Here is a 15,021-nt window from a genome sequence, read left to right on the forward strand (position 1 = left end):
GACAACCTACAGAATGGGAAAAATGTCTGCAAGGCATATATCTGATAGGTGACTAACATCCAGAATATATAAGGAGCTCTTATAATTCAACAACAAAAAATATAATTTAAAAATGGGCAAAGGATTTGAATAGACATTTCTTCAAAGAAGATATACAAATGGCCAACAAGCACACAAAAAGACACTCATCATCATTAGTCACTGGGGAAATACAAATCAAAACCAAAATGACATACCACTTGACACCCATTAGAATGGCTTTAACCAAAAAACTGCAAAATAACAAGTGTTGGTGAGAATTTGAAGGAACTGGTACCTTTATACACTACTTGTGGTGATGTAAGATGGTGTAGGAGCTGTAGAAAACGGTTTAGCAATTCTGCAACAAGTGAAACACAGAATATACCATATAAACCAACAATTTCACTCCTAGGTACATACCCAAAAGAACTGAAAACAGGTACTCAAATAAACATATGTACACACATGGAATTAGCAGCACTCTGCACAATAGCCAAAAGGTGGAAACAACCTCATTGTCCATCAATGGACAAATGGATCAACAAAATGCAGTCAATGGAATGTTATTCAGCCATAAAAAAGGATGAAACATTGATATTTGCTGCAATGCAGATGAAACTTAAAAACATCATACTAAGCAAAAGACACAGACACAAAAGGCAACATGTTGTATGATTTGTTTTCTATGAAATATGTGGAAAAAGTAAATCCACAGCAACCAGAAGCAGACTGGCAGGTGCCACGTGTGGGTGGAGAGAGGGTTAGTAAAGAGATGTTTAATGGGTATACACAGGGTCTCCCTTGAGGGTGATAAAAATGTTTTAGGAACAGAGGTGGCAGTAGCACAATACTGCAAATGTACTAAATGGTCACTGAATTATACCCTTTTTAAAAAACTGTATGATCCCATTTCCGCTTTAAAAAAAAAAATCAAAAAACAAATACATATATACACAAATATGTAGGAAAAGAGTCTGGGAGGATAATACTAAAATACTAATATTTTCTCTGGGTGGTGATATTATAATTTAACTATTGGCCATGCCAGATATCCTAGACTTTTTAAAGCCAAATCAGAAGAAGAAAAATGAAGATGGCAGTCATTTGGCCTCTACATAGGAAAAGTCCGGTCACTCTCTCTAAACAAACAGGGACTCTGGGGTTCCCAAATATAAGTGTACGGAATAATAGGAATACTCTAGGGATAAAATCACATTTCCCATCTCTATTTTTGCTTTATTCAGATAGAGCTTACCACTGGGTACCTGCAGGTGTTTGATAAAGCCTGTCCGTCCATAAAAACATTTCGCCACCACGATTTCTTTCTATGGACAGAACCCTACTCACTGCAGCTGCCTGCCAGCGTCATCACCCAAATGTGAGGTACAGAAACGAGCTCTCAAGGATTTCAGCATCCAATCTGAAAAAACATCTCCTTGGGGCTTCTGAACACAATACTTGAATAATTAAACATCTCTAGTGCATATGACCAAAACCTACGTGCTTCAGTACACCAGGACAGCAAGTAATAGAAAGAGAAGAGTGCAGGACTTTGACTCAGACTCTGATCTCAATCTTGATTCCAATGCTTGCCAACTGAGTGAAGTTAGGGACATTATTTAGCTACTCTAAGCTTCAGTACCTATAGAGGTTGTCAAGAGGACTGGAGATAATGAATGTGAAACACCTGGAATAGTGTTTGGCACATGACTGCCATCGTTATTAATTAGCAGTACTAATAAAATAACGTAGTGCTACCAGAGGAATCACTTACATGGACGAGTTCTCCCTCATCTCGTGCAGAATAAATGGCAAATCTTCTTTCCAATGTGGTCTGGAGGCTGTCTTGCTCATTGACTGAAAGGTCTGCATTAACTGTAAATGTTCTGATGAACCTGAGGAGAAACCAGGCATTCCCTTGTGTCACAGGCCAGGGCAAAGGAGAATTCCATTCTTTTACAGCCAAGAAAATCAAAAGGAGGAGTGAACTGTGAGACACATACCTCTGTTCTCCTCCTTCCCGCCTATCTGGCTAACTCCTCTCATCACTGAAGGCCCAGCTCGTACTTCACCTCCTTCGGGAGCCTTCCCAGGCCCTCCAGCTGAGATAAGCACCCTGCTCAGTGTGCCTGAAGTCCCCAGCACACTTCTTCCAGAACACTCCTCACACTACCCTGGTGGGTATTTGTTTCCCTGCCAGACTGGGAGCTTTCCAGGGCAGGGATCATACCTGACATTTCTCTATCTTCAATGCCATGCCCACCACCTGGTACATAATTACCACCTCAGGGTGGTCTGCAGAACTGACTTGAATCTAGCTCCTGAGGGAAACAAATCCTACACTCCAACTCTGCAAGACGGGCAGAGCGCCTTACCATTTCACCAGGTTTGAGAGGTAGTAGGTGTCCACATCTCGAGGAGGCACTTTGGTGAAGCGAGTTGGGATGATGGAGAGGCCAATAGCATGCAGATCTGGCTGGCTACAAATGCTATTTTGATAGAAGCCATTTGCTAGCAGGCACAAAAGATGCACCTGCAAGAAGGGAGAGGTAGGGGCAGGCATGGAAGGAAGGCTGAAAACTAACAGCAATGATTGCTGTCAAATTAAAAGACATTTTGTTGATAGACTATGTTGCTATTTCTATACACAAGAAAGTAAAAACACTAGCATGAGCCAATTCCCAAGGCTTTGTCTTTCACCCCCTCTTCTCTCCATGTACTCATTCCCTCAAAGAAATCATCAAAACTCAAAGCTGCAAAATACACACTTCTCTTTTTTAAAAAGGTATTATCTTTTAAAGATACATATGAAGGTTTCTGGATGAAATGCTATAATGTCTGGGGTCTGCTCCAACAAGAGGAGAGGGAAAAGCGAGTGGGCTGAGAAGCACAAGCCTGGGCAGGGGCCAGAGGCTCACGGAGCTCTCTTTCCACCATTCCACGTGTGTGAGCCCAACTTCTCTGCCACAGAGCCCTTGTCTAACCACAACCCCCATCAGCTGACAGAAACGACGACGTGCTGCCTTCCCTTCTCTCCCACAGCTTCATGGCATTTTCACTCCAAAATTGGTCTTCCTTCTCTCCCGCAAGAGCCTTCCTATTTCAGTCAATGGTGCTGCCTCTCTCCCCTCACTTAAGCTTCAAACCCTGAAGTCACCTTGATCTTCCCTTTCTTTCTTCTCCAACACCCACCCAGAGGTGAAAGGAACACAGCTCTCCTTTAGTCCCCCAGGCCTCTGGGAAGTGGACATCCCATCATCTAACCTCGTCCTGTCCTTGCACCTCTAGATTTCTGTGGCAGCTGCAGACAGTGTCTCTTCCATCCATCCATGCTCTCCACCCATCACTACCCTCTCTGGAGGCCCACCGCCCATCAGAGGAAAATCAAAGCCCTCCCTTCCCTTACTCCCCACCACTCTCTAACACATATACCCTCCACACATGCAGACAAGCTGGCCGGCCTACCATCCCTCGACAGTTCAGCTATGGCAGTCTTCCCAGCCCTTGCCCCTTTCTCCTAGACCCAGTGCCAGCCCTTTCTCCCAAATAAAGCCTTCCATAGCAGTTCAGCCCCACACCAGTCTCTTTCATTGTTCTAAGCACAGTCTTGAATTTCTCTGTTTTGCAGTCTTTCTTGTTCCATCTGTGAGATCATGTGAGATCATGGGTGAAAGAAGAGATGGATGGCGAGGACTGGTTGCTTGGCCCTTGCTACATGCCAGGCACTCTGCTGCAAGTGACCTTACATATAGCATTTGCTTGATCCTCACAACCCCCCTGAGGTGAACACTATGATGACCCCACCTCACAAATGAGGAAACAAAGGCTCAGAGAGAGTAAGAAACTTGCCAAGGTGACACAGTGAGCAGCAGAGCCAGAAGTTAAGTCTAGGTCTGACTGAGAACCCAAGTTCTCTCCACTGAAGAGGAATCCCTTTGTTTCCCAGCACTCCTCGCCCTTACCTTATGAGTGTCCTCATGGACTTCTTTATTGAAACGCTTCATCAACCTCCGAAGATGTGTCTCAAACTCCATTTTCATCCTCTCGCTGCAACACACAGTGAAAATTCCAAGAATGAAGCAGGAAACTGAACCAGACCTCACCCCCTGTCAATTCCTTCTATTCCTAAGGACACGTGAGTCACTCTTCCTGTTTTCCTACACAGGGCTGCACTGCTCAGGCAGACGTGCAAGCCAGCTATTTTCCACATACTTTTCTGCTCCTTCTCAACTGCAAACCTTGGCTCAGGACATTCTATATATCCAGATTATTGTTCTCTCATCCAGCACCAAATCACGCTTCACAAACACACCTGGAAGCTCACTGCCTCCAGGATATCTTCTCTGACTGACCTCCCAGCTACTGACTCGCTCTTTAGCAACCACTACCTTTCTGTTAAATTAATGCAGTCATTATATGATGCTGTTCTAGTGTAAAATCTTTTTTATGTCAATTTTCAAGAAAACGTGACACTTCTTGAATGACTTCTATAATTTCCCTCCTCTGTACCTAATAATGTGCCCATCACACAGTGATAGTCATTAACCAAGTAACTACCAGGCACTGTGCTCCACACGCCTAAGCCATCGGAGGCTGCAGAGGTACTGGGAGTCTGGGATGAATGGGGCTCCCCACAATGGTGGGCATCACCTCAAGTCCTGCAGCATGATGTGGTGGGAAAAGCATCAGTGCTGAGTCACATGTCAGGGATTTAGATCTAGGCTCCTCACTGACTGGCCAAGTGACTCCTCAAATGTGACATACCCTCTCTGAGCCTCTAACTCATCTGTAATACTCTCTAAGGATTGGTAAGATAATGAATGACCTGCTCAGTCCTAGGCACAGAGAAGTTCCCTCTCCCCATCTACTGCCCTACCCAAGACACAAAGGCGCCTCTATCGAGTCTCTAAAGGTGCATCAAAGGCCCTCTCATCTGAGGTTCCTGACCACTCTGATACTCAGCCGTGGTCCACTATGTGTTTCTCAAAAGTTTCTATGAAGTAGCAGCTGTTGCCCACTCATGTGACAGGAACTTAGAAGCCAGGGCCTAATCTTACCTTCTTTCTCTTGTTTTTGCCTGCTCCGGTGTTTCGATTTCTATCTCCACTGGCTTCACAGGCAGAACAGATTGAGAGAAGGCTGCATTTTCTCTGGTCTCACCCAGCACAGGCTCACTAAGTTCTACCAACAATAATGTTTAAGGAGCAATAATCGTAATCGTAATAATAGTAACTATTATTATTATAGCTACCATACTGAGTAAAATCGAGGTTATGCTGGGAAGAAGGAAGTGAGGATCAGATGTGAGGTAAACCCCCTGCGGAAACCACCATGCCCATGATGCTCTGAGTTCCTACGACACGCCAGGCGCTGAGCTAAGCGTTTTGCATTCTTTTGTCTAATTTAACCCACACAACAACCCAGAGAAGTAGTCTTTAGATGAGTAAACTAAAGTATAGAGATATGAGTTGATTAGACAGAGACCCCTACCATCAAAGAGCTGATGCTCATGTATGTGTTCTAGGAGATTCTTTTTCCAAAAAAAAATTTGCCAAAGAAGAACAATCTCCTATTCTCAATATTCTACAATAACACTTATCACAATTTGCTTTGTATAGAGTCATGACTTAGGTGTTTTTCACTCTCAATTGTAAACTTGTAAGTGACAAAGAAATCATCTTTTCCATCTCTTTACTCTACATCGCTTGTAAATGCAAAGTGAAATGAACCAAACCTGCTGAACTGGATCTAACTATGAACTTGACAGAGTTTGGATGTGTTGTCCCCCCAAAACTCATGTGGAAATCTGATCCCTAATGTGGCAGTGTTGGGAGCTGTTAGAGTCATGGGAGCGGATCCCTCATGAATGGATTAATGCTCTCCCTGGGGTAGAAGGAGTAGCGAATGAGTTCTCGCTCTATTAGTTCCCATGAGAGCTGGCTGTTTAAAAGACCCTGGCACCTCCCCTCTCTCTCTCTTGCTTCCTCTTGCCACGTTATCTGCTTATACCCACCAGCTACCTGCCACTTCCTGCCATGAAGAGAAGCAGCCTAAGGCCTGTGCCAGATGCAGCTGTCCCAGAATCATAAGCCAAATAAACCTCTGTTCTTTATAAATTACCCAGTCTCAGGTATTTCTGATATAGCAACACAAAACAGACTAATACAGTGAGTATATGATGCCCTAAGCCCACTACATTTGCAAACTTTTTTTGCCACAACAGTCCTAAAGCCTGAACTGTGCATGGTTCACGGTTAACATTCAGTGTTTATAGAACATTACCAGTGAAAGCAGTCAGAGAGGTGAGGATACCTGCACAAGGTTAAGTTACTTGCTCACACAGCTATGTAAGTGGTAAAGCTGGGCTCTGAACCCAGGTCTAACTACTGTCAAAGCCTGTGCCCTTTCCAGTAGATGATGCCACCTCTCCTATGAATAGAGGGTCACTGCTCATTGACAGTCACCAGAGGAAGACAATGTACAACCTTCTTTGGTAACCTGCATGAATTTTTTCTTATATCAAAAGCAAGTCCCTAATACAACCTTATCTTTGGTCTTATTAGTTTCAAAAGACAACAGTTTTGCAATAATGATGTGAGTCCTAAAGGAATCAAACAGAAAACAAAATCAAACAATTCTGACAAAAAAGTTTCACCTTCGACCTCTTCCCAATCATCTTCACTTTCTTCATCGCTGCCCTTGTCCACAGCAGCCTCCCTGTTTGGACGGTGTGCCTTCTTAAGGTCATTTGGCAAGTCCCTATGAAAAGATCACAGGAAGGAAGATGAGGAAGGCTCAGAAATCCTAGTGTTACATCCAAGCTTAACAGAATTTAAAAGGCCCCTCTTTCTATTTATTCTGAACCTTTTGCAATTATTTAAAGATGATTAGTGAGCTCTGAGCTTCATTTCCTCTATCAGGATGGGTCACAAAATCTCATCAAGACATGCTCTGATCATCAGTCTAATTAATACTAGAGGTGCTGTCAAAATAGAAAGAACACTATTAATATACAACATAGAACTGTGTAAAGGAAAGCATACTTCTGCCTAGAAATGGTAAGGGAAAAGTGAGAAGAAACCACAATAATAATGTGAGTTCCAGAAGTACAAGTTGTGATATCTATGTGTACAAACGTACAGTGGGAGGCCAGAAAGAAGAGAAGGGAATTCACATTTGCTGATCCTACTATGAGCAAACTCAGGTTTTTTTCCCATCTCTAAGAAATATGATACAAGGAGACAGAGGTTGGTATAATTCTAACTTCAAGATGAGTGGACGGGAGAGTGCGGCACTGGTAGCACCGAGGCCGCGGGTTTGGATCCTACATAGGGATGGCCGATGTGCTCACTGGCTGAGCGTGGTGCAGACCACACCGTGCCGAGGGTTGCAATCCCCTTACCGGTAAAAAAAAAAAAAAAAAAAAAAAATGACTGGAGATATGACTATACACAGGTATATCATAAATAATAAAAACATGGACAGCTAGCTAGTTAAGGAAATAATTACATAGATAAGTAGCGAGCTAAACAATGGGTCAAGGCTAAACTGTTGCTAATGCGTAATATATTTCTGCAAATTCACATATAAAATGTGTCTAAAGTATTGGGTTACTTTTAGCATATGTAAACTTTGGCACTTGATATCAAGTGAGAATATTATCTAAGCTTTTAGCACAAACATTTAAAATAACCAATCTTCAGTCTTCAGCTCTAATAATATGCACTCTCTTTTTAGCCTACAGTTTTCTCTCAACACAAAAATTTCTCCTTAGAATAAACAGCAGATATGTCTATGTGCTACGGGCTTGACCAGAGTCAACTCTCAGGTGAGAGGGGAAGGGGAAACCCCAAGCTTTCCTTGGCAGCATCCTGGTCTATCTTTGTGTAGACATCTCTGGCTAAAGAATTCAACTAAAGGGAGGCAACTGGAAGGCAGGAAGCCCAGAGGCATTCTCGGGAAAAGTCTAAGGGAAAAGGAGAAGAGATGAACTATGATGGGCAGTCTGCATGCCTTCCCGTGCTCCTTTCCAATACTCACTGCTGTCCTCCCCCAGACTACGCACTCTCCCGGCACCAACACTAGAGGTGGCTGGCAAAGCTGTCACTACAAGTGAGGGGACTGCTCCCTCTGTGCTTCCTCTTCCACCCCATCTGACTTTCTTAGGAGGCAGATAATGAGTGTTCACGAGGCTCACACTCATTGCTCACCACAAATTAACATGAATATTCATTCACTGCAAAAATACTTGTTCGGCTTCTGCCAAATAAAAGGCCCTGCCATAGGGTATACAAACATGAACCATGCATGGTTCCCACCCTCTAGGAGCTGACAGGGTAGTAAGCCTGGGTGTGTGGCTGGTCACAAATAACTGCATGTTACAGTCTTCAGAAACACTGCAGGAAATCAGAGGAGGAAAAGGGGAAGAATCTATGAAGACTCTGTAGAGTAGATGGCTTCTGATCTGCACCTTCAAGGTGGAAGAAAACTTTCTAGGTAGAAGGAAGAATATGAGCACAACTCAGGTATAACAAAATGCAAGAATGTGTTGAGTGAATGATCAGAAGTCCAACTGGGCAGAAGCAGAGTGCACTGAGGAAAGCAGCACAGGACAAAGCTGCAAGGGTGGGTAATGGTTTGTATGTATCTAATCCCTCTGTGGAGTAGAAAGGGCACTGGACCAGAAGTCAGAAGACCTGGGTCGCCTCCTGGTTTTCCCACCATCTAGCTGTAACCATGAGTAAATCACTTTCTATAACTTGTCACTGTCCTCACATGACAAATTTCCAGCTCTTACTGATTTGAGCTTTATCTAGGAGAGTTTACAGATCCAGTCTTTTCCACAGATCCCAGTGACAGGCAAAAAGAGCAGGTTTTATTATTCCCACTTCTCTGACGGTCCAAAACTCTTCAGCTATCTTACCTGAAATCTTTCCCGTCACTGAGGGCTTCATCCTTTACAACCTTGATGTTTTCAAACTTAACAGTCACCTTGGCCACTTTCATTTTTGCTGGACCATCTGCCGGTCTTCCAGGATCACTGCGGCCTCTCTTCCTCTTTCCTTGTGAAACTTTTGAGAGACGGCTCTTCTTTGGGGGTTTCTCTTCTTCTAAGACATCTAGGTAACCACATGGAACAAGAGGTGAGAGAAGACAGGAAAGGTGAAGGCAGTGTGGCGTATGGGCAGGGTCATGAAAAGACTCTGTAACATCTCTCCAAATCCCATCTCCATCACCTGTTCATCATCCTGTGTCTTTTCAGCAACCAGCTCTCAGCCTCTCCCCACCTGCAGCCTCGCCTGTTCACAGTAAAAACCATCCTCTTTTATCAGCATTTTATTCTACTTCCACAGAGACCGCTATACACTCAAATAAAATCTAACTTTCGGGTCTTAAATTGCAGCTAATCTCTAGCAAGGAAAACACCTGAATCCATTCATTTAACACTTTGCTTATTTACTATCTGCCAAAACTAATGATTTGTTTTAGGGATAATCCATTCCTCCTAATTTAAATGTTTTGAGGTCATAAACATGTCTGACTTTTACTACAACCTTGTTTCTACTAATAGATGTTTCTGCCATCTTTCAAGACCAAACTCTGCTAAAAACACATACTGCAATAAAACCTTTCCAATCTAACCCAAATGGCACTTGTATACCAACCACCTTAGAAAACTTTAATGCTGGAATAAGATAAAACAGGTTGAGTTTCCCTTATCTGAAATGCTTCGGACCAGAAGTGATTAAAATTTTGAATTTTTTTTCAGATTTTGGAATATTTGCAGATACTTACCAGTTTAGCATCCATAACCCAAAAATCCAAAATGTGCCAACAAGCATTTCATTTAAACATCATGTCAGCACTCAAAAAGTTTCAGATTTTAAAGCATTTCTGATTTTTGGATTAGGGATGCGCAATCGGTAGTAATTCAAAATATCTTTATTTTCTCAAAATAATTATTTTTGTTTTCTGTTAAAGGGGAATACAAAAAACAGATAAGCTGTTGCTTTTAGCTAAATTAGGGCATCTAAAAGTATGGTCGGTTTGTTTACATATACATTAATTATACTGATCAGTTAATTTTAATAATTTACAAATAATACGGTAAGGAAGGATATTTTTCTGTTTTATAAATATATTCACACAAATGATCTTGAAGCTGAAATAAATCTTCCTTTGCCTTTCCATGATTCTACTTCAACTAATTTTGGAAAATAAAAATACTCTAGTTGTTAATGAGGTTCCAAAAGGGGCTGCAGTATTAACCTGAAATATCAACTTAATTCATTCCTTTCATTTATCGTTTGTGCTGCTGACTCTCTGGACAGGTATTTATAAATCCCCAATAATGTATTTTTGCACGGGAGGAAAAATTCTCTCTTCTGATCTAAGTGAAATCATAACTTAATTCAAATAAAGTTCACATTACAGTAGCATTTGATTTAAAGCTAGATAAATCACTGATTCGGTTCTATGTCTTTAAAAATGTTTTATAAAAGAAGGAATTTATGCATTCCCATGTAGTAAACATTTTAAAGAGAACATAAACAAAAAATAACGAAACATTTTGAAAAACAAAATATCTCAAAATTAGTTATTTTGAATCTGGGAACAGATTCCTTATTCCAAGGCCAGAGACTGCTTAAAGATTGATGACTAGATAGTTTGCGTAGAGTGCCCTTAAAATCTTCATTTCTGGATCTTACAATGGTCTTTTGCCCTCTATTAATGAGCAAAGATGCTAAATATTTCATTTTTATTAATCTAAAAACACAGTTGAGAGGACACTTCAGAGGCACCACCAAACTTCTTTACTTGGTTAAAGGCACAAGTGTTATATCTGAGTTTTGAAGAGAAAAGTAGAGGAGTTAAAAGGAAACAAAAAACTGAATCAAAAAAATGTTCATAGTATCATTATTCATAATATCCAAAATTTTTTTTAAAATCTGAATGTCTAACCATGAGATAATAAGTAAATTATGGCACAGTCATACAATGAAATATAATTCACTAATCTTTTCAGACAAAGAAAATGATACATGATACAATATAACGTTAGGCATGCAAAGCTGTTTTTATGGTATGCTTTCTGCTATGCAAAAAGACACAGACCAGAAGGAAACAGAACATTACTTAATGGTGGTTATTTCTGGATGGTAGAAATACAGTTGACTCTTTTTCTTTATTCTTCTTTTTTTAGTCCTCAAGCATTTGGAGGCTATTTTCCAAGCTTCTCCAAGATCTAGAGCTATCTAATATGTCTCCTTGAGGTCAGTGTTATTGTTTCAGTAGGGCAGGAATGACCACTATGGCTGCTTGGCCATCTGCTAAGATTTAATAAGAATACCTGCATAAACCTTCCAGCGACCTTTCACAGCACTTGGGAGAAAATTCAAACTCCTTAGCTTGGTCTCCAAGTTAAGGGCCTTGCCCACTTCTCTCACCTTAATTCCTCCCACTTGCCCCCTCACTCACTGTGTCCAGACAACTGGCCAACTTCATTCTCTCCTAAGAGTCTTTTTTCATATTTGGCGGCTGACCAGTACAAGGATCCAACCCCCCTCCTAAGAGTCTTTAAACCTACTGTTCCCTCTGCCTAGAACTCTTTTCCCCCAGGACTTCCTATGAATGGCTCAAAATGTCACCTCCTCACCTTCCCTGTTCAGCCACCTTCCCTGTTCAGCCACCTTCCCTGTTCAGCCACCTTCCCTGTTCAGCCACCTTCCCTGTTCAGCCACCTTCCCTGACCACTTGGTTCTGGCTGAGCTGCCTCTTCCCCATTCCCACAGCAGTTTTATAGCCCCAACCTGTTTTACTTTCTTCACAGCTCTTATTACCACATAATTCTTATTTATTTATTTATTTATATTTATTTATTTATATTTTATTTATATTTTTTATTTTTATATTTATTTAGTCAGTCAGTCAGTCAGTCAGTCAGTCTTACATGACCGGTACTCAGCCAGTGAGTGCACCGGCCATTCCTATATAGGATCCGAACCCGCGGCGGGAGCGTCGTTGCGCTCCCAGCGTCGCACTCTCCCGAGTGCGCCACGGGCTCGGCCCACATAATTCTTTTTTAAATAGTATTGTCTGCCCTACCTACCCTCTCCAAAGATTATAAGCATCATGACAGCAGAGATCTTGCCTTTCTTGTTCATTACTACAATCCCGGTACCTAGAATAGTCCCTGGAAACAGTAGGTGCTCAATAAATAGTTGCTGAAGGAATGAATGAATTACACCACTGAAGGCAATGACACAGAAAAGAAATATGAAGAAACCAGAGGTGCCCTAATAGCATCAAGGAAATAATGCAGAAAACTATTTCCTTTGTTCCTGACTATTGAAAGCAGCCAAGTATCAACTTCATTCACATGCACAAGGGTGCTGTTAAAATCTACACTGATAGTCACCAAATGAGCGTCATCTGCAGCCTAATCCGCAATTGCTAAGTCTACGCTCCTCTACTCAACCACAACCAAATCTTCAGATCCAAGAAGCTGCCTTGGGCACTCACCGCTAGCTCCTCTGGCTGACAGAGTATGAGTAAAGCATGCATGCATTCTATCCTGCGTTTTAAGTGAATGACACGAGCTAGCCCACTGATTACCTAACATGGGACCATGCCAAGGTTTATATGCCATGTCATCGAAAACTCACAACCCCCTGCAAAGTAATATTTCATTTTGCAGACAAAGGTCAGAAGAGCTAAATCATTTATCCAAAACAATTTACCCAAGTGCCCTGTAACTACTAAGTAGTTATATAAGTGTTACATAACTAAGAGTTGGCACTATACCAAACTAGCACCCGGGTGAAGTGTTGACCTAGGAAGAATGCTACTCAGGCAGGTAGCATTTCCATCAGATTAAAGTCTTTAATTTTGAATTGCCACATTTCCAGAATATACTCTGATTAGAATACTAACTCCCTTTCATAACCCGTTCCTGAAATAGTACCCATTCTTAAAGTCCCAAATCAAACAATGCCTTCAAAGAGCATTTCCCAATCTCTCCAGTCAAACTTGATTTTTCCTTTGGAAGCCACAATACACTGTGCCTTGTATATTTTATGTGCAAATGTCATGTCAACCCTAACCCTAACCCTAAGATCCTCCAAGATATCTCTATCTCCCATGTCACACAGCTCGTGTACAGCACACAGCAGACACTCAAAATATGTGAATGAATAAATGAGTAAATGAATGACTAAAATGGAACTCATAATTTAAATTATGAACTAAATCTCCTCCTAAGTTTAGGAATTATTACCATTTGGTTATTTCCTAATAGATGATGAACTTACAATCTGTACAGAATCACAGACTCTAACGACATAGGAAGCCTGGTTGGTTACCTACTCTAATTTTCTACCCAGTTATTTTTGAAGACCCAGAAATCCCTTCTACAGCATGCATTTGGCAATTATTTAAAATATTTATTGAGCACTTAGTATACACAGGGTAAGTCAAGGGGAGGACAAGATAGGATGGAGCTAAAAATAAGACATACTTTCATGAACCTTAAATTCTAGACAGTCGATCAAAAATTAACAAAATTACTGCAAATTGTGAAAGAGGGCAATAACTGGGATACCATGACAGAGAGTACCTGCGGAAGAACGCCTTAGATAGGATGCTCAAGGAGTGTCTGACTTGACACCTGAAGTAAGAGAAGAAATCAGCCTTGGCAAGAGCCATGGAAGAACATTCTAGGCAAAAGGATCATCAAAGGCAAAGGCTCAAGGTGAGCAATAACTTGGCATATCTGAGGAACATAAAAGAGGACAATAAGGAGGGTATACGGCCATGAAAAGGGCGGGACGAGACAATGGAAGAGGTGGCAGCTGCAAGCAGCCAAATCATGTACGGGCATGTTGGCCGTGGTAAGGAAGTTGGATTTTACGCTAAGATCAATGGGACGGCACGGAGGGTTTGAAGTAGGAGCCCGGCATGATTTTTTAAAGATCATTTGGGCCGCTGGATGGAGAACTATTTCAGATGAAGGAGGAATCAAGAGGATACTGCAGTCCTTCAACTGAAGGTGTCTGGGACTGAGGCTGCTAGGGAACTAAAGAGAAGTGGACAGATTTGGGATACAGATGTGTGACTGAACTGCCTAGACTTGCTGGTGAACTGAATGTGCGCGTGCGAGAAAAAAGTGGGGTTCACTTTAACAAGTGGGTGAGAGGATCATGGGTTGAGAGGGCAAAAACTGGGGAAAGGACAGGTTTAAAGAGGAAATCAATAGCTTTGCTTTGCCCATGACAAACACAACAAGCCTGTCCGACACCCACGTGGGGAAGTCACACTGGATGCGAGTCTGGAACTCGTCTGAGACTCGGGGGAGTTACTGTTCTGGGAGGCAGGACACACAGCCCTCTGCGCCCCGGTCCGTCTTCTGGAGATACACAGTAACCGCAATGCCTTCTCCCCGTCCAGCCTCAGCATCTCCCGGGAGGCTGAGTTTCATCCTCTGGGCGACGGGAAAGAAGACAGACGCTACGCAGGGGACCTGGAGATCAGGCTGGACCAAGGGGAACAGCTCGGGGCGCCTCGCTCCCGGCCTGGAGGACAAAGGGACGTCGGAGGCACCGGGGCAGCGACCCACCGGCCTGCCCGTGTGGGCCCAGTAACGCCGCCTCCTTCCGCACGGCCTCCACCCCGGACGTCCACCGCGCGCCCCCTAAACCCGGCCTCCTCCGTCCTCCTGCAGCGTGGGCATGCTAAGCCCCGCTCGGCCTCGCTCTCACCCGCCTCCTCCTCCTCCTCCTCACGCCGGGCCGTGCTCTTGCCCTTGGCCTTCCGGCCGCGCGGTCCGTGTCCCCGCGGTTCCACGCCCGCCGTGCGCTTCCGAGCCATGTCACCCGGGCGAAACGCGCTTCACGAGTGACGCACCAGCCGCAGGAAGACACCCGGGCGCGGGCTCCGCCCCGACACGGGCGCGACGTGGCCCCGCCCCGCTGTTGTGGGGTAAAGCCACGCCCCCAGACGAAG

At 43.1% G+C, this 15,021-nt stretch overlaps 1 protein-coding gene across 3 annotated transcripts in view; it reads right to left on the reverse strand.

The window, feature by feature from the left end:
* XPC (XPC complex subunit, DNA damage recognition and repair factor) overlaps nucleotides 1-14,961 on the reverse strand; it is a 32,713-nt gene extending 17,752 nt beyond the window's left edge. Inside the window, exons 1-8 of one of the 3 annotated variants that reach the window (XM_063114515.1) lie at nucleotides 14,322-14,743; nucleotides 13,637-13,687; nucleotides 8,945-9,140; nucleotides 6,677-6,780; nucleotides 5,079-5,202; nucleotides 3,984-4,068; nucleotides 2,397-2,554; nucleotides 1,796-1,916 (exon numbers count right to left, since the gene is read on the reverse strand). In XM_063114515.1, coding sequence (XP_062970585.1) covers nucleotides 1,796-1,916; nucleotides 2,397-2,554; nucleotides 3,984-4,068; nucleotides 5,079-5,202; nucleotides 6,677-6,780; nucleotides 8,945-9,027 — 675 coding nt within the window. In that variant the 5' untranslated portion in view covers nucleotides 9,028-9,140; nucleotides 13,637-13,687; nucleotides 14,322-14,743. Of the gene's footprint in view, nucleotides 1-1,795; nucleotides 1,917-2,396; nucleotides 2,555-3,983; nucleotides 4,069-5,078; nucleotides 5,203-6,676; nucleotides 6,781-8,944; nucleotides 9,141-13,636; nucleotides 13,793-14,321; nucleotides 14,744-14,777 lie in introns of those variants that run through there. The other 2 variants (XM_063114516.1, XM_063114514.1) reach the window with 2 other exon arrangements.
* Nucleotides 14,962-15,021: the final 60 nt, after the last annotated feature.

This window comes from Cynocephalus volans, chromosome 11 (assembly GCF_027409185.1).
Source record: "Cynocephalus volans isolate mCynVol1 chromosome 11, mCynVol1.pri, whole genome shotgun sequence".
In the NCBI taxonomy this organism is placed as follows: domain Eukaryota; kingdom Metazoa; phylum Chordata; class Mammalia; order Dermoptera; family Cynocephalidae; genus Cynocephalus; species Cynocephalus volans.